This window comes from Hesperophylax consimilis, chromosome 21, assembly GCF_061612785.1.
Source record: "Hesperophylax consimilis isolate HC1 chromosome 21, BYU_Hcon_1.0, whole genome shotgun sequence".
NCBI lineage: Eukaryota > Metazoa > Arthropoda > Insecta > Trichoptera > Limnephilidae > Hesperophylax > Hesperophylax consimilis.
In genome coordinates this window covers 31,683,840-31,706,751 of record NC_142856.1, presented here as the reverse complement: position 1 = coordinate 31,706,751, position 22,912 = coordinate 31,683,840, and the positions used below count along the sequence as shown (strand labels likewise).

At 35.1% G+C, this 22,912-nt stretch overlaps 1 protein-coding gene across 1 annotated transcript in view; it reads right to left on the bottom strand.

The window, feature by feature from the left end:
- Klp68D (kinesin-like protein 68D) overlaps positions 1–22,912 on the bottom strand; it is a 74,411-nt gene that overhangs the window by 16,311 nt on the left and 35,188 nt on the right. Inside the window, exons 2-5 of the mRNA XM_089644776.1 lie at positions 8,908–9,033; positions 8,364–8,642; positions 7,052–7,245; positions 398–562 (exon numbers count right to left, since the gene is read on the bottom strand). Of these exons, the coding sequence (XP_089500902.1) occupies positions 398–562; positions 7,052–7,245; positions 8,364–8,642; positions 8,908–9,033 (764 nt within the window). The remainder of the gene's footprint in view (positions 1–397; positions 563–7,051; positions 7,246–8,363; positions 8,643–8,907; positions 9,034–22,912) is intronic.

Here is a 22,912-nt window from a genome sequence, read left to right as displayed (position 1 = left end):
CTTTGAAGAAGTCCAAGAAAGGGACGCCTGGAGAGGTCTTTCTGAAGCGATGAACTACAAACTGAACCGAATAGGACTAGGGGAAGAAGATTAGATGAGATGAGATTATGTAGAATTATATGTATACGATTCTCTTAATGAATTGGCAAAACTGAAGACATTCAACAGGACTATAATATTTAAGCCTGGACTTCAGAAGGCAAATGAAGAAGAAGAACTAATCACATAATCCTAAGGGTTCGCACCTAGTTAGGTTAGGTTAGGTTTGGAGGGATATGTTCAATTGCATAGTCATTACTGTTGATCTGTTAACGGCTGCATTGGCCATTGTATTGGTATCCAGGCACTGTGGATATAATTAAAAATAGAATGTATAATAAATAATAGAATGTATTACCTGTACGGGACGTGCGGAGAATTTTCTGCCAGAGCTGAGATAACGTTTCCGAGACTGGACAGGGCTTGGTTGATTTTAGAGGCCTCCCTCAGACGATCGGCCGATGCATTGGTCTTGCCCTGACGTTCACTTCCAGCCAAGTCAACCAGGTTTAGCTTTCCAACTCTGGACAATGATAATAAGTATAATAACCAATTATTAATCCAATTCCACAGTCCCTTCCCCCAGCCTGACATGGACTCATAAAAGTTATGTTATCTCATTTTGTATTGCACTAAGATGTATGATTTAAACAGTGTTAGAAAGAGAGAATTCGTCGCTTCGTATTTGTATTTAAAAGTTTACAATAGACGCTCCTGAATTTTTTTAAATAATTCTTTGAAACAACATAGGAACAATACGAACCTATATTAAACAATTATAAGTAAACCATAGACAAAATGCGAGAAATAATTAACAAAAAATCTGCCTCAACACAGGTTCGCCTAGTGAGACAGGTTATGCACAACTTAAAATATAGTATATTATGCCATATCTTTATAACACTCATGCATATTTACTTTTTCTTCTATTAGAAACTGTTCTATTATTGTAAATTAGTTTTTCAAAAATGTCATTGTTACTAACTTACATATAGGTATTTTACTTACTAATGATATATTATATATTATGTAATTTTTTTTGATGAAATAAATAAATTTAACATTTAGCATTGGAAAAATATTTGTCAAAGGTTTGCAAATAATATAATAAATATGTTTTGAATAAAATGAAAAAAAATTGAGGTGACAATTTTTTATAAAACCTATGTCTAATTAAATATATTTTTAGATTTGTGTAAAGTGGTAATTAAAGTTAAACACAATAAAAACCACCGGTAAGCGACTTTAAAAACTTTATGTTCGCATTCAAAATTTAAGTATTTAAAAAATCTGAAAGCCTTTCATCTGTTTTAAAAAAAGCAGTATATTATTTTGAAATAAATTCAAAAACATTTAATCAATTTGAAATTGATTGTCAAGCGGGAATATTTGATGACGTGATAGGCTCGAGGGTTTAATCCCACAGCATTGCCAAGAGTTTCCCAACTTGTACACTGTACAGACGGGACAGTTCTTATGAGAGAACACAAAACAAATTCTAAATATACGAACTAAGGTTGCTTCCAAACAACTACAAAAATAAAATCATGTCATATTTAACAAATTAATTAAAACCAATAAAACATATCTATATGAATTAAACAATTTATAAATTAACAGTTATAGATAATTGTCTCGTATATATATAACTGAAATATAAAATAATGCTGATCTTACAATAAAATATTGTAATCAAAGTGGCAATCAACGCCATGTTGTTTTATTGACATTTTAATGATCCTCGTTAAACTCCGATTCTAGCCGCTTTCAGCTGACAAGCTTGTGTATCCCAAGTTGTACAAGTACAGGGTTTTCCAATAAGAGGTGTTATTTTGATATTCAATCGTAAAAGATCAATGGTTTCGTTGCTTGTGTGGCACGTAGCGCCGTCTTGTTGAAAGTAAACATTGTCCAGATCAATACCATCCAATTCCAGCCATAAAAAATCATTAATCATCTCTCGATAGCGCAATCCACTCACTGTAACTGTTGCTCCAGCCTCATTTTCATAATAGGAAGGTCCAATGACTCCGCCGGACCATAAACCGCACCAAACAGTCACACGTTGAGGATAGAGAGGCTTTTCAACAATAACTCTTGGGTTTTCCGTGCCCCAGATGCGACAATTTTGCTTTTTGACGAAGCCACCGAGGTGGAAATGGGCCACATCACTCAAGATGATTTGCATTTGATTCACTCAAGTGAATTTTAATAATTTCAATGCGTTGTTGAAGCGTGTATCGTTCCATTTTTATTCATGGCGTAGTTTCTACTTGTCAAATGTCAAAAAATGACAGCTTCAAAAGTAACATCACCCAAATAGCGGGCTATTCAAAATAACACCTTTTATTGGAAAACTCTGTATTTGAATATTGGTGAAACAGCTGGCCCTAAATAAACTAATATTTCAAAATAACCAATAATTTGGGAAATTTTACCAGAAAATGGCAAGTAACATTAGCTGGTCAAGTAAAAAAATTAGACCCAGACGCAATGCAGTCCAGGCGTAAACTGATTATATAACATGTAATAAGTCTTTTGGAGGCCGCCTGTATCAGTGACGGGTGAAATACGGGTTACAAAACATGGGTGGTTTCTTTTTACATATTAATATATCTGTTTCCATGGTTTTACGTAATTAGTTTCCGCCTTAGCAATTTTATTTTTAGATAAAATAAATGGTCACATGAAAAGTATGATTACCGTAATCCGAGGTGACTTTGCTAAATTTTTCCTTCAAGTCCTGTTTGTCCATGTTTTTTTAATCTTTGCTCCTAAATTTAGAATATCACCTTTCCAAATTACAGAAGATAGAGCAATAAAATCACACTCTATTACATAACAACAGTTCACTTTATTATTTATGTAAAATGAGAAACAAAAAATATATTAGGACCCAGAAAACTGATAGTGAAACTCTCTTGAGTTTTCCAAGGGACCGGAATTTTTTTTTTTTCTTGGGGGAAAACGTTGTATGTGGGATAAAATGGGTCATTTTTCAAATTCAATCTTCAAGATATCGAGAAACCCAAACTTCTTAAGCATGAAAACGTCTTAAGCGCTTGTTATATGATAGCGAAATTTCGCAAACTGTCAAAATGTCTTCATTTTTATGTCACTAGAGGGCGGTAGTTGTACATTAATGAACTTGTTAAAATATAACGTCACACGTGCGTTTGTCGCAAAGCAATGAACGTATAATATGAATGTGAAATATTAAGTAAAACAAACAACTTAGTAAAAAAGTATGACTTATTTGCAGAACCTACTATTTTGGTAAAGCATTTAATTTGACATTTTTTATAAATGTTTCATCATTCACTTGCTGTTGTCATTAGTGTTGAGGAACATTTCCGATACATATAGTTTGTTTTACACGGTGTTCGGAAACTCGTGGTATAAACGGTAAAACCCTTTATAGGTCATAAGCTAAAAACGGATAGTTTTGAAACCTGCAACATTAAGGTTTATATTTCTTTATGTTTACAAGTTATAAGCCCTTGGGTTGTAATCATTCTGAGGTAACGCACAGAGGTCTTGAATCGAACCAACCGCCCAAAGTTCTCACATGTTGAGTAAATTTACAAAAATCGCGTCCTGGTCAGTTTCTCTATAAAATTATCAAAGCAGTTATTCATTTATTGTCAATTTTGGGTTATGACTTTTTGAAGTGAAACTTCTTTAGGCGCGTAATTCGGGGACGGAGTAAAACCGAGTCAGGATCGACACGAAAATGCGGGTACCCCCACCACCGCTCACCGTTCACTGTCCCTCTCTCACCATATGCGCTTGTTGAGGTGGGGGAGCCGCTCACGAACGTTCTCTCCCGACACGGGACAACAATCGATGCAGTTTTTGCACGATTCATTAAGGATTTAAGTGCTCATGTATATATCTCGCACTTTAGTTACCATAACCCAATTATCACGACATTAGGAAATGATATTCATGAAATTGACAATGAAAATGGCACATGATTGGTAAATTGTCATTGTAATTTCTTTGTAATTTTTAATTGTAATATTGTTATTTATGTAATATTGTATACTTGTGAATAAATTGAAAATTTTTGGAACTATACATTAATCGAACGTCATTCATCTATAAGAAAATATTAGAAAAAGCAAATCCATGCTTCGTCGTTGAATTATTTAACCTCTAATTTTCAAACTAACCTAAGAGAGAAAATAGAGATGATGAAATGAAAATAGAGAGAGAGGAATACTAGAAGTTTCACTTCTGTCTTGCGTAGGCTTGACACACCCACTTTTTTTTTATTTGAGCTTTCGTTTTCGAGAAAATCGAAGGTGGATTTATTTGGTAAATTTCTTAATTTTATATTTGATAGAATATCTATACATATTAATACCATCATTAATAAATTGACCTCGAGAAATGAAAGAAATTTTATTTTTTTATTTATATATTTGTTAAATTATTCTGTGTTATTTAGTACAACTAAACAATAATCTTTTTTCATTTATTCGTTACTTGAAGCATACCTTGTTTGGAGTATTTTTTCCGGCTGCCATGGATAAATCATAATATTGATCTACAAAGAGAAAAATAATATTGGTAATTTTTGGTTCAATTACCAAACGTGCCCTATGATAAAACGTTCACTCTCCCACTTGGTCAGAGCGCGTAAAGACAATGAATTCTCTCACACACACTTGCATAAAGATGCCGCCAGTAAACAACATGACGTTAGTGCTAACCGTTAGGAAAAGGAACGCATATTAAATGTTGAGTTTTAAAATATGACACTTGAAAAAATACAATACGTCAAATTTACATGAAAAAAGAGAATTTGTGAGTAATTACTGTTTTTGTAGCTTCATTAGATTATTGCAATGCTTCAAGTGAGTCGGTATTCTACTTTTAGACCCATTAATGAAACATTTTGATGGCATTTTCGAAATATATACGCCGTGAAACAGGGAGCGATAGCTTCAGTACCGTTCACGGGGGCTTCTCACCCGTAATAAGTAAAATACTGTGAAATGTCTTGAAAATTTGGTGCAAGATGAAGTATTTATTTAATTGTTAATATCCACAGATATCATAACGATAATAAGAGGCCGTACTTCTACAGATGTGTGTATTATATACATATTTTAAATTAAAAATATTGTGTAAAAGCGTTTTTAATGCGATAATCATGGATCGAAGTTTTAAAAGTGGGTTGTATGGTGTATCAATGTTTTTATTTTTTATAGTCGAATGCCTACAACAACTACAAAAAAAAATAGGCAGACTGAAAAATAATAGTCCATTAATTGGTATAAAAAAATATGAAGTCTGAGAATGACATACGAAAGGTAGTATTAAGCCGTTTTAGGGAGCTGTTTTCCAGCAAATCACCATTATGCCCTATAACCCACTCTTAAGTTAAAACATCACGAGTTTCACTGATTCAAATTCAGAATATTAAATCAAATAAAACACTTTGTTTATTAACCACGACTTTTTTATTATTACATCTACCGGTTTCGCTACAATTTACCATTGGCGTAGGATTTTATTTATAAATAATTTTTCAAATCAAAGCGTTAGGAACCTTCCTTTAGATATTAAAACTGCCTTTTATACAAACAATACCCTAGGAAATTTTTTGATTAATACTAAGGACAATGATGACATACTAAGCCATTCGGGTATTTATAAACTCAACTGTAGTGATTGTCCCGCCTTTTACATAGGTAAAACATCGCGCAATGTAAACACCAGAGTGAAGGAACATGTACGGTGTTTAAATGGTAAAGGTTTTTCGGAACTCGCCAACCATTTAATATCAGCAGACCATAGATTTAATAAAATAACAGGTACTAGCCTCTTACATAAAAATAGTATAGGCTTTAGGTTAGACAATTTAGAATCACTAGAAATCAGGAAATCTATAAACAGTAACTTGTCAGACCATTTATTAAATACACAAATTAATTTATCTAATCAAAAAAACACATTCTATAGTCCTATATTTAACTTGTTTCCCACAATTCATTCCACTCCTTAATAATATGTTTATGTTTTTTTCTTATGTCTTTAAAATGTATTATTATATGTATAATTCATGTAAAATTGCTTTTTTGTACTTTGTTATTAAATATCTTTAATTCACTATGCCTATGTAATATTTGACTCCTCCCACTTTTATAATGTGTTATATTCTGTCTCCCTCTGCTTTCTTATAAATATGCATGATCTCTGTCTTAGTTTTTAGTTATATTTCACATCTTGATGAAGCTCGACCGTAGCGAAACCGGTAGATGTAATAATAAAAAAGTCGTGGTTAATAAACAAAGTGTTTTATTTGATTTAATATATAATGTGAAACCACAAATTCAGAATGTTTAGGTGCTAAAATAAAAAATAAAAATAATGCAAAAATGTTGCAAAACTTTGAAATTATATTTTTTCTTAAATTTAAACAATCACTATTTGGAGCAAAGTAACCTCGGATTACAATGATACTTCAAAGTATCCGTCAAAGCTTAGATTATTCAGCCGGTTGACGAGATCAGCGGACACTTGAATCAGCACAGATATGACTCCGGGAAACTGGTAAAGGGGACATTCTTCTACAAGGTGTTCTGTAGTTAGTTTTTGCCCATTACACCCCATTTGTGCATCATATGCGCAAACGGACTGTGACTACACAGGGTGCAATTTAATGAGAACTTTGTCTTCTGACGGAGAGAGAAGCCTGCCAGTTTAGTTTTTGAGTCCACAACAAGGCGCTTGTTTTTCTCATGCGAGGTCTGCTATTCAGTACATCACGACTCTTCGAAAGAGTGTGGTGACTGAAACAGACTGTCCTCTTCAGTCTAAAAGGTTTGCAAGACCATAATATACATGGTGTTTGGAAACTAGTAGTACAAGCCGGAAACTGGGGAACCTACATCACTACTACACACCAAAACAAGTAACCGGACAAAACAGAACATGACAGATTCTTTTGTTCTTTTTTTTAGTTTGTCACTGTTCTGTTTTGTCATGGAAATTTGCTTACCTTATTGACTCCGTCCCTTTGTGTGCCATCTCCACGGTGATGAGGAAGATGGCGTGCGAGCGGGACGAATGCTCGTTCATGTCCGTGCGGCCGGTCGTGCGGTTTCTGTTACCGGCTTTCATCACCCGGCCCATGTCGGAGGCTGACCGACACACCACCGAGGTCATGTCTGGGATGTAGAAACCGGTGTACTCCTGGAAAGTGAAATCCGTCAGTTAGTCGGTAATCAAATTTGGAATGGAAGTGGATTATTCAATCTATCTAGATATATTTTCTGACACCAGCAGCACTCTTCAGATTCTCCATTCACATATTTGTTTCAATATTAAACTTGTATAAAATTGTGTTCCACGTGGTCTTTGGGCTTACCAGCTGATCACAATTTGATCAAACGCTGGAGAGGACCCGAGAACGAGGTACAACAGGGATAACTCAAATGTAAAATGTTCAAAACGGTGCCAGTCCTCGTTGATAATAACTAGTTGGAGAATTAACCCGTTCTCGTGAAGCGTTTCGCTCATATCAGTGAAGTTTCACGTACATGCACCAACGTGCAATAGATCAAAGCTGCACCTAGCCGAATTCGTTGCGTAGTAGCAAAATTATATTTTCTTATTCTTAGGTGTAAATTATATTTTGTTAAATGTGTACCTACAATTTGTTGAAATGTGAGATATACTATTTTTAGCCGGATTTATTAATTATCAACTATGATTGATTATATCTCGTGCACTGATGAAATAATATAACTATGCATTTAACACTTTTTTTGAGTTATTTTATATCATGCAAATAAATAGTGTTTATAATACACTTATTTTATTATTTACGTACCTTTGTTTAAACATTTCAATTTTTTCTTTTTATATTTTGTTATCACTGTAAGTAACTACAGTTTTTTTCTTATATTAACGAGCGCCCTTTCCTAGAACACAAGCACCAGCTCACATTAGGAAAAAATATCAAAATGTAAACTGTAAAATAATGTAAACCAATATAAAAGACAAATAATATTACCTAATAAAAAAAACTTTAAAATGAGAATCGGTCTGTTAACTACTCTAGCATGGAGGTTTCCGAGTGTTCGGTTTTCGATTCGGCCATTTGATATAGTTAACATCATACCTCCAATATTAATAAGGAAATATATGAACTACTTACTGCGGTTTAAAGCCATCGCTCAAATGGTACAACAGATTATCAAGACGGACCGCCCTCTTTTACACAGAATCTAGCAGTTTTACGAAGCTTCCAAATTCAACTTTTGGACATACTTGAGATTTGTATGTATAGGGTTAACAGGCGGTATTACCTGCCCCCTTAGCGTGAGTCCCTTCTTGCTGCCGTCCTTCCTGAGCAGGTCCTTGACCTCCTCCATGTACAGCTCGATGTAGGAGCAGCTGACCAGGTAGGTGAGATCCTCGCTGGCCTCCGACTGGATGTGGTGCCAGATGTGACTGAAGGTGCGCGGCACGATGCCCTCCTGAGTGACAGTGCCTTCCATTGTGTGCGTCTTGCCTGTGCCCGTTTGACCGTAGGCGAATACGCAGCCGTTGAAGCCATCCAGCACCGAGTTGACCAGCGGACGGACCTACAGAAAATCAATCATTATTGTTAAACACAGGAGAAAATTGGTAAATCGCTAATAATAAATAAGAGCTTTAATAGTATGGCCCATTGCAATTGGGAAATTTTTTGACGATTTCAACATTTAAGGCATTAACACCTTTGTAAGTAATACCTTTAAAAAGTAAATTAGAGGTGGACCAAAGGGGTCCACCTTCACCAATGTCGGGAATATAATCGGATGAATTTGGAGGTCTATGGTGAAAATAATAATTTAATTCAATGGTCACCATTTCATCGTAGAGGCTTTCTTGCGTAGCATTCCAGTCGTAGGCGGCATCGTAGGTGAAAAGTTTGTCTTGGCCTTTGGGACTTGCCACCTGCACCACTCCACGGTCATTCAGCACCTGGACTATCTGTTGACAAAGAGAAACCATTATTACATCAAGTGAAGGTGTTTAAGCGACCAGACTGAGGGTACACTGTGAGGAGCAGAACGGAGGACTGGAGGCCAATGGGGAGAGACCGCAGCCAGTGGAGAAAATATGTGGAGGAGCTCATATCCTACCCGCAGATGTAGCGCCGTGATGATGATGAAGGTGTTTAAAAGCATTGGACTTGATGGCATGAGTTCTTTCATCTCAATATGTTGAAATTTCATAATTTTTAAAATAATTGCATAAGTAATAATATGTTAATGGTTCATAATGATTTATGAATTGGTGAATGATCATTTTGCACAATTATTATCAATATATCTGCTTCATCTGATTGCCTCTGTAATTTAATTACCCTTATTAATAACCTGATTTCTCTGATTGGTCAACTTTCTGTATTGAATAACCATGATTCTTTATGGAGCCAATGACCCAAAAATAACTAACTAACTAACTAACTAACTAACCATCACGCCGTTTCCCCGCAGGGGTAGGCAGAGAGGACGGACCGCCAAACAACTCGGTCTTGGCACACACTCCTTGCCTCATTCACATTCATACATCGTCTCATACATACTCTTCTATTATTCTGACTCTTGACATGGCCCGACTCGAGTATCTGATTCACTTGATCGTGCCATGTCTTCCTCGGGCGTCCCCGACTTCTGCTACCATTCACATTTGCATCATATATCCTCCTTACACTCCTATCTTCGCTCATTCGCTCTACATGCCCAAACCATCTAAGCGTCCCTTTCTTAATCTTACTCATTACGCTTACATCAGCCTTGCACTCTTTGCGGATCTCCACATTCCTCACACGATCAAACATGGTTTTACCACACATACGCCTCAGGGATCTCATTTAAACAGCATTTAATCTACTTTCATCCTTTCTTTGCCAGTTCCATGCCTCACTTCCATACATCAAGGTAGGTACCAGCACTCCGTTGTGGACTGCTAACTTCGCTTCTTTGGACAATTTTTTGTTAGCGCCTACGGCGTTTAGTCCTCCATTAACGGAATTACCTGCATTTACCCTTCTTTCGATATCTCTGTCAGCCTTCCCATCTCTCGTAAACATACTTCCTAAATACACAAACTCATCCACCTGCTCCAAATATTCCCCATTCACAATTATATTGCACACTGTTTTCGTACTCTCTCTTTCAAACACCATTACTTTAGACTTACTTACATTCATCATTAACTCATTCTTCATGCATACTTCGTTCATCCTAGACACGAGAGACTGTAGATCATCTATACTATTAGCAATCAGCACCGCATCATCAGCATACAACAGGCAACATACTTTAAAATTATTCAAAAATAAATTATCTTAAATACATAATCGCTCAGCGTTTAAAATATATACTCCTGCATGAATCATAATTCTGTGAAGAGACAAATAATATGTTTATTGAATGAATGAAAGGGAATGTTCAGGACTTCTGCCTACCTTCACAGTGCCAAATATAAAGGAAAATATTGAAACAATAATGATAATTATTACATTACACACAAGTTTATTACCGTAGTCTAGAAATAAGTTGAAATTCAAGATGATGGAATTCCCCAAGGAACGGGGTTTGGACCCTTTTTGTTCTTTAATTTTTATTAATCAAATATTTAAATTATACCTCAACAGAAGACTTGTGTTATTTTCTGTTGCTACTTAATAGGTCTCGAAAAAATCAAGAGGTCAGAGAAAAATGTCCACAATTTTCATGATGCAAAGACAAACAGGTATTTGCTTTACAGTTAACACCTGTGAAAACCTTTTTTTATATTAACTCCACATAGACGGACCTGACCATGAGACAGCATTTAAGCATGAGACCATTGTAAGATTCTGTAGGTGAAAAAGACTGCAAAGGGAGGGACATGGAAAGAATGCCAAATGGCATACATGGACAAAAATGACTTAAGTAGATGCCCCATTGGAAGTAACATTGAGGTAGACTGAGAAAGAGGTGTATAGACTGCATTTGAAGAGGACTGGAAGCGAGTGGCCAGGGACCGCATCCAGTGGAAAGCATTTGTGGAGGAGGCCAAATTCCACCCTGGGATGAAGTGCCATGTTGATGATGAGAAGACTCTGACTAGGTTACCTCTGAGAATCTGATGGTCTTTTCTTTAAAACCTTTGTTTAACCTGGGTCTCGAGAAGATCTATCTTAATAGAGAGAAAACACAAAAATTGGCAGGAGTCTTGTTAGATCAAGTATTTCGGAAACATTGGATCAAGTGGGAGGAAAATCGAACACCACTAAAAACAGCTGAAATAAAAATGCACGTCATCGGATATTGGACGAGGTTGTATCACTTTCTATAATTGGCTCAGCAGATAAGGTTCAAGTGCTATGTTCAAGTGTACTTATCAATTTTTCAAGGGCCCCTATATTGGGAGAATATTGATCAAATGTTATCAGCGGGACTTTTTATCTGTGAGATTATATAATATGCAATTTTGTGTAAGAAGACTTATTTCATTTTTTTTGTGAGTGACAGATAATCTCAGTGTTGCCCGTGAGAGACAAACATTCAGAAACGAAACATTGCTTGAAATGTTAAATCCCACATCTTCAAGACTATATTAGACACAGTTACATCAAAAACTGTATATTATATACGCGCGTGTTCAATCAATGCTTTCATATAATGTTGTCTGTTGGGTTTCTTGTCACAAAACTACCCTAGAGCCGTTAAATGTCGCAAGGGAAGGTTTTTCTGTTTGTCACAGTTATTGTATGGCGAAAGTCAAATTATGTCAGTAAGGCAGTTGTTCATAATATATAGGATCTCTGTAAATTTTTCAACAACATTGATATTGTCAAAAGATCACAACAAGTGCGCAACACTAGATTGGGTTCTTCTTTAATCTATCAGATAGTGAATACCAGAATATCCTTTATACAAATGAGTTTTTCTTATAAAGCTTAGTTGCTTTATAATTTGCTTAAAATATAAAAAAACTATAGGTTCGTTAAATGTATTCAAGAAAATGGTCAAAAGTTCTGTACTATCTGAGAGTGGTGATTTTGGACTACCCATATTGTGGCTTTTGTCATAAATTAGCGTAGAGACCCCGGTGACCGGATAAATCATCACAATGATAATTCATCACATCTTTAAAAAGTTATATAAAGTCATGGAAAGTGATGAAACAAAAACTTTATTAACTGGGTTAAGTAGGTTAGGTTAGGTTAAAAAAAAAACTTTTTCATCGTTTCTAATGACTTTATATCACTTGAAAAGTGTGTTGAATTGTCACTGTGTTGAGTTATCATAATAATAATAATGATTTATTGTCTTCTTTTCTTATTAACACATAGATATAATGATATCCTCACTGGGATCTCCCGTGCTGAGGATGTCATTTACATATTATAATTTAATTATAAGAAATTAATATTACAACAAAGTATAATGTAGTATATATATATTTTTTAAGTAATTTTAAAATAAGTAAGGTACTGTTTTTTGGTATAGTTCAGTTGATTCTGTTTTAGTCTGTGTTTGATTTCAGTAAATTTTCTATTTCAGATCTTCCTATGTTAAGTATCCAGCTTTTTATTTCAGATTTAAATGTTAAAGTGTTGAGGTTTTTGAGTGTGAGTGGTATTTTGTTGTAGAGTTTAATACTGTGATATAAGAAGCTTTTTTGCCCAAAAGTTGTATTTGTAATTATTTGTTGGATAAGTTTTTGATCATGAGATCTAGTGTTTCTATTGTACCATAGACCCCATATTTGATATTATTCATATCTCAACACAGGTATTCTCTAGTGGGACGAGTGGCTGAGGATTTTAATGTAATGTACCATTTTATGAATTAATAAATAAATGGCTTTAGCCATGTTTAGGTACTTTCCTAGTTCCGCTTTTCCATTTCCTTCTTTTCCTCACTCCCTTCAACCCCCCAATTGGAAAAGCCATAGTCACACTGGCTCCGTATAGTTGGGATTAGTGCGCGGTATTCTCCTAACCTATAAACCACTACACACATACATATTGTGTGTGCGAATAAACCGTGCACCCAGCGATGCATACATGTATGTTTTCGTTTTCATTGAAAATGTATGAATGTCATAATGAACGTTTTGAAAAGGGTTTAAAAAAGGCTAGTATACTTTATAGGTACACAAAATATAATGAGATGTTTATAACTGAGTGATTTTAATCACACTTATTTCAAAGTATGTTTTATAAATCAAATACATAATTGATTTAATTTATTAAATTAGAAATAGCACAAACCAGATACAGTCGGGCCTTGTCAAGAGTTAGAATAACAGAAGGGTACGTATAGGACCATCCTCTCTGCCTACCCCTGCAGTAAATAGCTATACACTTAGTTAACGGCGTGATACTTAGTTATATATATTTTAAAAAAAAGTTTAATTATCAACATTGATTATGTAAGTACTTCTAAACACAGCATGATACTACGGATATAAAGGTATTGTGACTTTATCAGTAAACATAAAACAGTGAGAGGATTAGCTTTAAGAACAATGAATGTTGATAAGAAGAACGCAGTGTTATTAATTCAATCAATATGTTATCTACAACAGAATAAGAGGTATTGATTAATATAAGAATATGTATATGTTTCATAAGAATTAACTTGGAAGTGCCTTCGTGGTTGAGCAGTTACGATCTTTTGCTACGAATGCAGAGGTCATAGGATCAAATCCTGGCGTACGGAAGTAAATAATTATATTTGATTTATTTATGTTATATCACACTTAGTATATTTGTAGCACATTCAAGATTGGTAGATACTCTCAGTATTGTCTTGTGTGTGTTTTGGGACCTGATATCTTCTCCAAATCCTTCTCCTCCCCACTACCTTCAGCCACACAACATACCCATATGGGATGCCATAATCTCACTGATTCCGGACGGTTGGGGCAGTCTTGTGCAACACTCATATAAAAAATGAAAAATAAATTATTAAGGCGATGCACTACGTTGTGTAATATTTTAAATTGAGCCGCTATCAATAACAACCCTTACGTAGATGGCGATAAGGTTTAAATTCACGCTTAACACAATCCGCCAGTTTTGATTTACGCAAGAAAAATACATGGCCAAAAAGTGCCTTTTATTTTATTTTGTGGATGTTCAGGCATAAATATTTAAATTTTTTTCGATCATTTTATAAATAACTTAATTTTCCACATTATACAATAAAATCATAACCGAAAATGGGTTCGTAAGTAGGAGATTTTAAACTTTAAAGCAGTTTTCATAGGCTTTTACATTATTTTTTTCTGGGCTTATAAAGAGACTTATCTAAAAAATACTCGGTTATTTCAAAGGCCAAGATGTATTCTACTCGCAGTATTTAATTAAAGCATCTGAAACATTTCTAGGCGACCAAATTTTCAAACAAAAAACACCTGATTTTGAATTACTACGTATGGCATCGCCTTAAGTGGTTTATTCACTGAGAAAAGAAAATGTTTAGAGTCCCAACTGTAATTATGATGCTAGTGTGACTATAACATCCTCAATTGGGGTAGGTTGTGAGGTTAAGGTAGTGGGAACAGGAAGGAGATGGGGAAGAGGTAGGTTGACAAGTATACTAGTCCCAGCGAGAGATATTGTATGTGACATCATCATTCTAGTATCTATTGTGTTTTTGTTTTCATACAAGACGTGTGAGAAGGAAGAGGACAATCGTTGATGACGTACGTAAGAGCTCTCGCTGGGACTAGTATACCTCGCTATTCAGATCTGGTCACCAAACAACGTTTCGATTCTGAATGGTGGCCTTTCAGGGCGATACCGACAGTACCATACCATTCTGGATGTAAATCAGTAAGAATTTGCCCCTAATTTAAAGTAATCCAACACATTTTTAAGTGTGATTGAAATCAGGCATGGTGCATACATTATTTATGGCTATGCCTCAGTGAAATTTAATGTTGGCAGAATAAAGTTCTTCCCACGACATATGACATACCTACGTATGTAGGTCCACCCACTTGCAATGAGCAATAAGCATTCATTTAGAAGATAATAGATAGGCCCATTCAGTACCTACACTCAAATAACCTATACTCACTAAATGTCATAAATTGACCTGGAGTTGATCATCATCATCACAAAGACGGGAGGTTGGTTTGCTGTCTGTTTTACCAGTATTATAATGAAAAGTGCTCTGAGAAATACTGCCATTTATCTCAATGATACCGATGCACAGTGTACAGTCTGGACACATAGTAAACATGTGCCCAGCACACGTTTTTCATCAGAATGATGTTCTTTTCAATGAGACATTTCATTAGTTTGTTCAAGAGTTTGGTCCTGGAAAAATCTGTAGGCGCTTTTTTTTACAACTTAGTTCCCCCCAAAATTCATGTTCACTTCTTCATAAACATTCCCCTGAGAAATGACTTGGGCCCTAAGATAAAACATTCGCCTAATGTAAGATCAATTTTGCCTTACTTTAAATATTTAAAAATGTAATTTTTTTTTAAAGAATCATTATCATTGGCCTATGAGTTGAAGCAAAGATATTAGAAGAACGAGATATGCTATGTTGGCCGCCGGACCGTAGGCGGAGTACTACCTAATTAGGGTACTTTGAATACGATCGGGACGTGTACGCACAGAAATCTGTTCTATGTATTAGTGCGGATACCTTAGCGTAAGCGAAGGTGTGCAGTAGTATTGGTGAACAAAACCGGCGACACTGGGCAAAACAATTCCACACAGTATGAACTGCTCATAGCACATCTCGTTCTTCTAATATCTTTGAGTTGAAGAGTTAAATCGGAATAGATCAAACTTTTGATTAAAAAAAATGATATGTGTTTACTAATTTTTCGGAAATTTTCAGGTATAATTTATACTATGCGTTTGATACAGGTGATGAACCTTACGAAAATTGTAGAGAAATAAATTTATTAGGTGAAGGGAATACCTAATGTTTTCCATTCCAATGGCAATCAGAAATGAGTATGGCATGACTGGCGTGATGCATACCAAATCTTAATTCACAAATGATGAGAAAATTCAAAGCAACAGGAATATCTCAAAATATGGAGCAATTAAGAAAGATGTACTTAATAGACGACTAGTCGGTTGTTTTTCTTGGCTTTGGAACGACAAGGGTTCTTCTTCTCAGAATAGTACAGACCTTTGATTCAAGTAAAGATCAACCCAACAAATTGCTCGTGATACCAAAGGGCACAATCTCTTACTTATCCACGCTGCTAAAATAATTTTTGACCAAAGAAATTTGATATAGTTTGCAACAAAGCTATACAATACACGTCCACTGGCAAATAGACAGATCATCAGCCAAGACAGATCAAATATCAAGGATTTTATATACTTTGCAACAAAGCTATACAATGCACGTCTACTGGCAAATAGACAGATCATCAGCCAAGACAGATCAAACATCAAGGATTTGATATAGTTTGCAACAAAGCTATACAATGCACGTCTACTGGCAAATAGACAGATCATCAGCCAAGACAGATCAAACATCAAGGATTTTATATACTTTGCAACAAAGCTATACAATGCACGTCTACCGGCAAATAGACAGATCATCAGCCAAGACAGATCAAACATCAAGGATTTTATATACTTTGAAACAAAACTTTACAATGCACGTCATCTGGCAAATAGACAGATCATCAGCCTAAGACAGATCAAACATCAAGGATTTTATATACTTTGAAACAAAGCTATACAATGCACGTCATCTGGCAAATAGACAGATCATCAGCCAAGACAGATCAAATATCAAGGATTTTATATACTTTGCAACAAAGCTATACAATGCACATCATCTGGCAAATAGACAGATCATCAGCTAAGACAGATCAAACATCAAGGATTTTATTAAAACCTATTTTTAAGTATGTATTTCTGGGGATATTTATGTGGTAGGCAAATATGGCTAGTGGTGATGTTTCACCAGGGCGATACTGAGAGTATTCATTTTGTTCCGTGGCAAAGGATATTTTGTGGAATATTGAACGATGCCAAAATAAGTCAACACCATAGACATATGAATATTAGTAGACCTGCCCTAAGTGATTAAAAGCGTATTATCCCCACTCCCCATACCGGTTCCATTGGAGCCGGCTGGGCTCGCGTATGGCCTCAAGTGAAATTTGAAAATGTGACGTCATCATTCTTGTGCGAACTATGGTCGAGGCATCATCGGTTCATTTTACGAAATAACACGGCAAAATGTTGACTTGTGATATGAAAACTTGTAAAAATAGATGTGAAAAAGAGAATAAACCCAATTGTCGTATTACATTCCATAAGTAAGCATTATTTTACTTTATTTTAAGCTTATTCACACCGTATTATATGGATCAGTTTTAGAAACATATACTATCACATCACAATGTAGCGATTCTCAAGTGTGCTCATCGTTGTTTACTGGGGTAAGTAAATTATGAAACATTTGTAAAAGTGTCTTAACTAAATACTCTGAAACTAACTACGACTCTGCAAACAGAAGAAATTTACTTTGCCGAATTTGGACTTCGCAAATTAGTTCATAACGTGGCGAGTAATTTGCGCTCCCATGTAAAAAATGTCTATTCATTCAAAAGCAGATTTTACTTTTAAGAACTAAATGGTGATATTATAATGCGAGATGCCTATTTACTGTTAGATTGATTTATTGACGAATCACAGTCAGCTTAACCCCCTTCGTTCTTCAACAGTTGATTTTACCCCTCGCCATTATCTTCTCGTCTATTAATTCCTATGTCTGTGGTCAACACTATACGTAATATGTAAATATGGATGAGTGGGTAGAATTTTGACTTTCAGACCATGTTTGGGGGTTCAATTCCCCGAGACTTTTGAGTTAGTCATACAAATTTAATACGATCATCATTTGAATAATATGAATCAATGTGCGTGGGTTTAATATTTTGGGCATGTGCCCTCCGCCCTGTGGTGAATGTTTGTCACTTCAAAGCACTGAAGATTTGCCCAAAACTGTGTTGTGGGCGTGTCTGGATGCCCGAAGTAAGGTCAAATCTCTCTTACTTAGTGTGAAATTAATAAAAAAAAACTTTTTTAAATGAGAAAAACAGATAATCAATTTCTTTGGAAAGTCGTGAGGTCTAGGAGTTGCAAGTCTTATAATTGGCAATATTAGCTTTATTTCAAATCGGTGTAGAACACACTTCTAGGGATTCTCTGTTCAGTGTGTGCCACTAAGTTTGCCTAAAATGATCCAATTCAAGTGTTGAATCATCCAATCGTTTAATTATCTCAAAAAAAAAATGAAAATTCAGCAGTTTTGGGTGGGTGGGTTTTTTCCTTCTTTTCTTGTCTGGCATTCTTTCAACATGGCCGATTGATCACAGTTCAACCTCAAATCTCTCCCTCATAAATACATCCCTCTTCTGCATGTTCCATGCCATACTACATCAAGGTTGGTATCAGCCCACTATTGTGGGCTGTTAGCCTGGCTTCTTTTAATGATAATTAATATCATCATTACCCGACTCAAGTTCCGTTCAAAGCAATGAAGCGTCCCTTTCTTCATCTTTCTCGGTTCTTTCGGAAACTCCACCAACTTGTGAAAAGTTAAAGTTAAATTTCTATCCACTTTTCCAGGATAAAATTACAAATAATCAATAATTTGCTTACGTTTGATTAATGTAACAGTTGAGAAACATACCTATAAATTCAGTACAATGCTATTGATTTTTTATTTGACGGTTTTGCCCGGCTTAATTTGATATCTTTATAGCGCTATGACCTCATAATAAAATACACAATTTTCTGATATTATCTAAAAATGTTTAATTTATTTCGCTCTGTGTGTTTTGTACAGTATCAAAAATAAAATTCGAAATTATCATTTCGTATTTCTAGATGGGTGAGGCCCAAAAATTTTTGAGCATGCAAACACGGCCATGCTAAGAAATCGGCAATTGCCAAACACTAAATTGAAACCGGAAGTCCTGGGAAGACCCAAAACGCATTGAGCACGCCTAATTACGGAGGAAATTGAAATTCACAAAAACCCCATTAATATTAATAGAGACGACAGGGCTAAACTTAATAGTTCTTGGTAACTGATACTTGAAAGCTACACCAAAACTAAATGTCGAAAACAACATTAATTTTATTGAAAGTTTATATACAGTATAAATTTAGTTTAATTTATTTTATTCATCTTTATTAATTACATTGACACACACTTCACACCAAAATCAACCTGCCCTGATGATGAACAATGTAACGCTGCCCGAAACTTTGGCTAAGGAAGGAAGGAAGGAAAAAGCACAACAGCCAGGTACTTCCAAATGTACTCTTTATCACATCTTTTCCTGTTTTACTTCCTTCAGGTTTTTTTAAATGTGAATATCGCATAAGAGTCCCTGAATGTTGCCAGACTGGAGGGAGTAGGGAGGGGAATAAGACAGGTAAGAGGAAGAGGATGAGGTACCTGGCTAATCAGATCTGGTCACCAAACACGACTAAAGCCTAAAGTGGTCTTCTTACTTCTTACCACGGCGATACTTGAAGTATCTACCCCTCTGGTAGTATTTTAGTCCCACCGGGTCCAGGTAGTTGAGATTCTTGCGCAATATTACATACATTTTTATTTTATTTATTGAACTAGAAACAATGGCATATCAGAATCGAATTAAACCATCAGTGGAACAAGGTTTTGTTTAAAACTACTTGCATTATTACTTATAATTTTTTTAATGTTCTATAAACCTCTACAATTGGAAACACATTATTATTTATGCCTCTGGCGTGATATTTTCAACCTCAAAATCATTTACACAATTTATGTTCCATGAAACATGCAATTCTAACAATGTTGATAAGAGAAAAGGAAATCTAAGAATAGAGAGAGACATTGGAATTAAAGGTCTGCTTTCGAAGAAGTTTACCTAAAATAAAGATTAGCATTCGATTTTTCATTACAATTTATAAAAAAAATACGTAAATACTTTTACAAGTGATAACGATTCTCTCTGATAGAAAAAAGGCTGAAAAAGGCATAGTTCACAAGATTAAGAAAGGGATACTTAGATGGTTTGGACATACATAGAGCGGATGAACATGTAAGGAAAGAACATGTAAGTCCGAGAAAGAAACGACCAGATCATGTTAAGAGTCAGAATAACAGAAGAGTGTGTGCATGTAAATGGAGAAATGAATATATGTCAAAACAGAGTTGTATGGCGGTCCATTCTCTCTGCATACCCTTTCAGAAGGCATGTTATTCAGTTAGTTTTTAAATAAAATTTTGGTTAGATCGTATTTCTAAGTTATTCTCCCCAATAGAAAAAAAACAAGTGTAACTTGTAATGATGTCCGATGTCAAGTCCAAATTTGTGGCGCACCAATCTCTCATCTGGAACTAAAGAGTGTTTTTAAATAGCTTGGAATTAACTTGTATGGCGAATTTAATCGAGTTTCAAGTGTAGAGATATGGTGATGTGCCTTAAATGGTTAGAAAAAAATTCCACATAAGGGCAACTTAGCTTGCAATATGGAGTTCAAAAATAAATTTCCTTATCTGAATGGAAATTGCAACCGATTGCAATAATACAATTATTCTGATGCTCTGTTGAAAAAATATCAGCATCCTAACAAGTTTGGCGTACTAGATATACGCCAACTATACGTATAAACACTACTAAACTACATTTTTCACCAAAAAATTATTAGACCAGTTAGGCAAGCGTACAAAAAAACATAAAAACTCCGACGGCTAACACAGGCTTTGGACAAAGACAACACACCAGACAATAAAAGCATTCAACAATCTTTCACTCAACACAAAAAGAGAGAAACAAAAAACATCTCAGATAAAAAATTAAAATATGGAATAAAGAACAAAAAAGACAATTTTACATAAAATTTATAATGTAAAATAATAAAACGTATTTACTTAATAAACAATACCATTACAATACACACATAATTTGTATACAACTGTACCTCATACTATTTGCCAATTTCATTTTTTAAATTAACTCCACATAGGAGGCCTTGCTTTGTGATGTTATCTTTGGAGATGCTGCGAAGTAAGCTATTACAGTCGCTCCACTGTTGAGCACCAGGAGTTGAAAAAAAAAGATCTTGTCTTATGTGAAAAATGTCAACCGTGTACAAATGATCTTGTCTTATGTGAAAAATGTCAACCGTGTACAAATGATCTTGTCTTATGTGAAAAATGTCAACCGTGTACAAATTATCTTGTCTTATGTGAAAAATGTCAACCGTGTACAAACGATCTTGTCTTATGTGAAGAATGTCAACCGTGTACAGATGATCTTGTCTTATGTGAAAAATATCAACCGTGTACAAATGTTGGAAGGAACTTTTTTACACCCAAAGTGAACAGGGTATTTATGCTAACGGTTTTGAAAATGCTAATCTTAGGATTGAAATTTGGCTACTGATTCAGTGAACTGAATTCTGAGGATTGACCTTTGAAAGTTAATGCCGGACTGAGAGGGTCAAGCCAAAGTCACACAATTGAGATGTTGAATTAAATTATCAATAAATTTACAAGGTCAATCAATTCTATCAAATGTGGAATACGTCAAATATTTAATCTTACATTCCAAAAATTAATTCTGATTTGATTGATCTCATTTATTACATTTTGCAATTTATTTGACAAAGTGACATTTCTGCTAAGATAGCTTACTGCAGAGAATGGTTGAGATAACCTGGCTAAACAGATCTCGTCACAAAAAAAAGTTTAAACAAAATTTTCAATTGAATTTTGTCATCTAGTTTCTTCTACTCTGGACTATAGCATAATTTATGTAAATAGGATGAAGATTATGGAACTTATTTTGGTGTTACTAAAAATACTAATTTCGGTTATGATTCCATCTGTCCGTCTGTAACTCCTGTTCAATGAACTCTATAACTTTTTGGATGTTATTTTCATTTTCGGACGCACTACTTAAACATTGCTGACCGAATGCTGTAAAAACGAGATTCCTGAGGCGTATATGTGGTAAAACCTGCACTTACAACGAGAACGTGTGCAATGAATGAAGGCTGATGTAAGCGTAATGAGAAAGATTAAGAAAGGGTCGCATAGATTAGGGATGTAATGAGTAAGATTAGAAAGGAGTATAAGGAGAATACATGACGCAAAAGTGAATGGTAGAAGCAGACGGGGACGCCTGAGGAAGCGATGGCACGATCAAGTAAACCAGATACTTGAGTCGGGCCATGTCAAGCGTCAGAATAACAGAAGGGTGTGTATGCGACGATGTTTGAATGTGAACGAAGCAAGGAGTTTGTATTAAGAACGAGTTGTTTGGCAGTCCATCCTCTCTGCCTACCCCTGCGGAGAAACAGCGTGATGGTTAGTTAGCTAGCTTCAACATTACTTGTGACGTACAGTACATACTTCCTTGCTCTGTAAATAATTATTTGTGTGGGTTCCGTGTGAGAGAAACCATTATTTAAATCACAAGTCATGACAGAAAATGTGTTTCCTCGGGAATATGTTCATTAATTCATTTGCTAGTTTCAAACTCAACTGAAAGCTACTCAGTTTATTGAGATTATTTACAGAGCAGCATTAGAGAAATTGAGAAAATAGTACTCGGATTGCTGAAGCAGCAAAATCTTTTTGAGAGGAAAACTTTTCATGAAACTTGCACAGAATTTTCTGACTGCAATTTATTAAATTTATTGTTAAAATCATCTTCATCGGGAGCTATTGCACTTGGAAATATCTATTTAATTGTGAAAAATGGATGCCATATACTTATTTTAATTTTTCTACATTATTATTTTGATTTTTTAAATGTGAACCATGCGACTACAAGAGTTCCAACTGCTCCCGACTATCCGGCG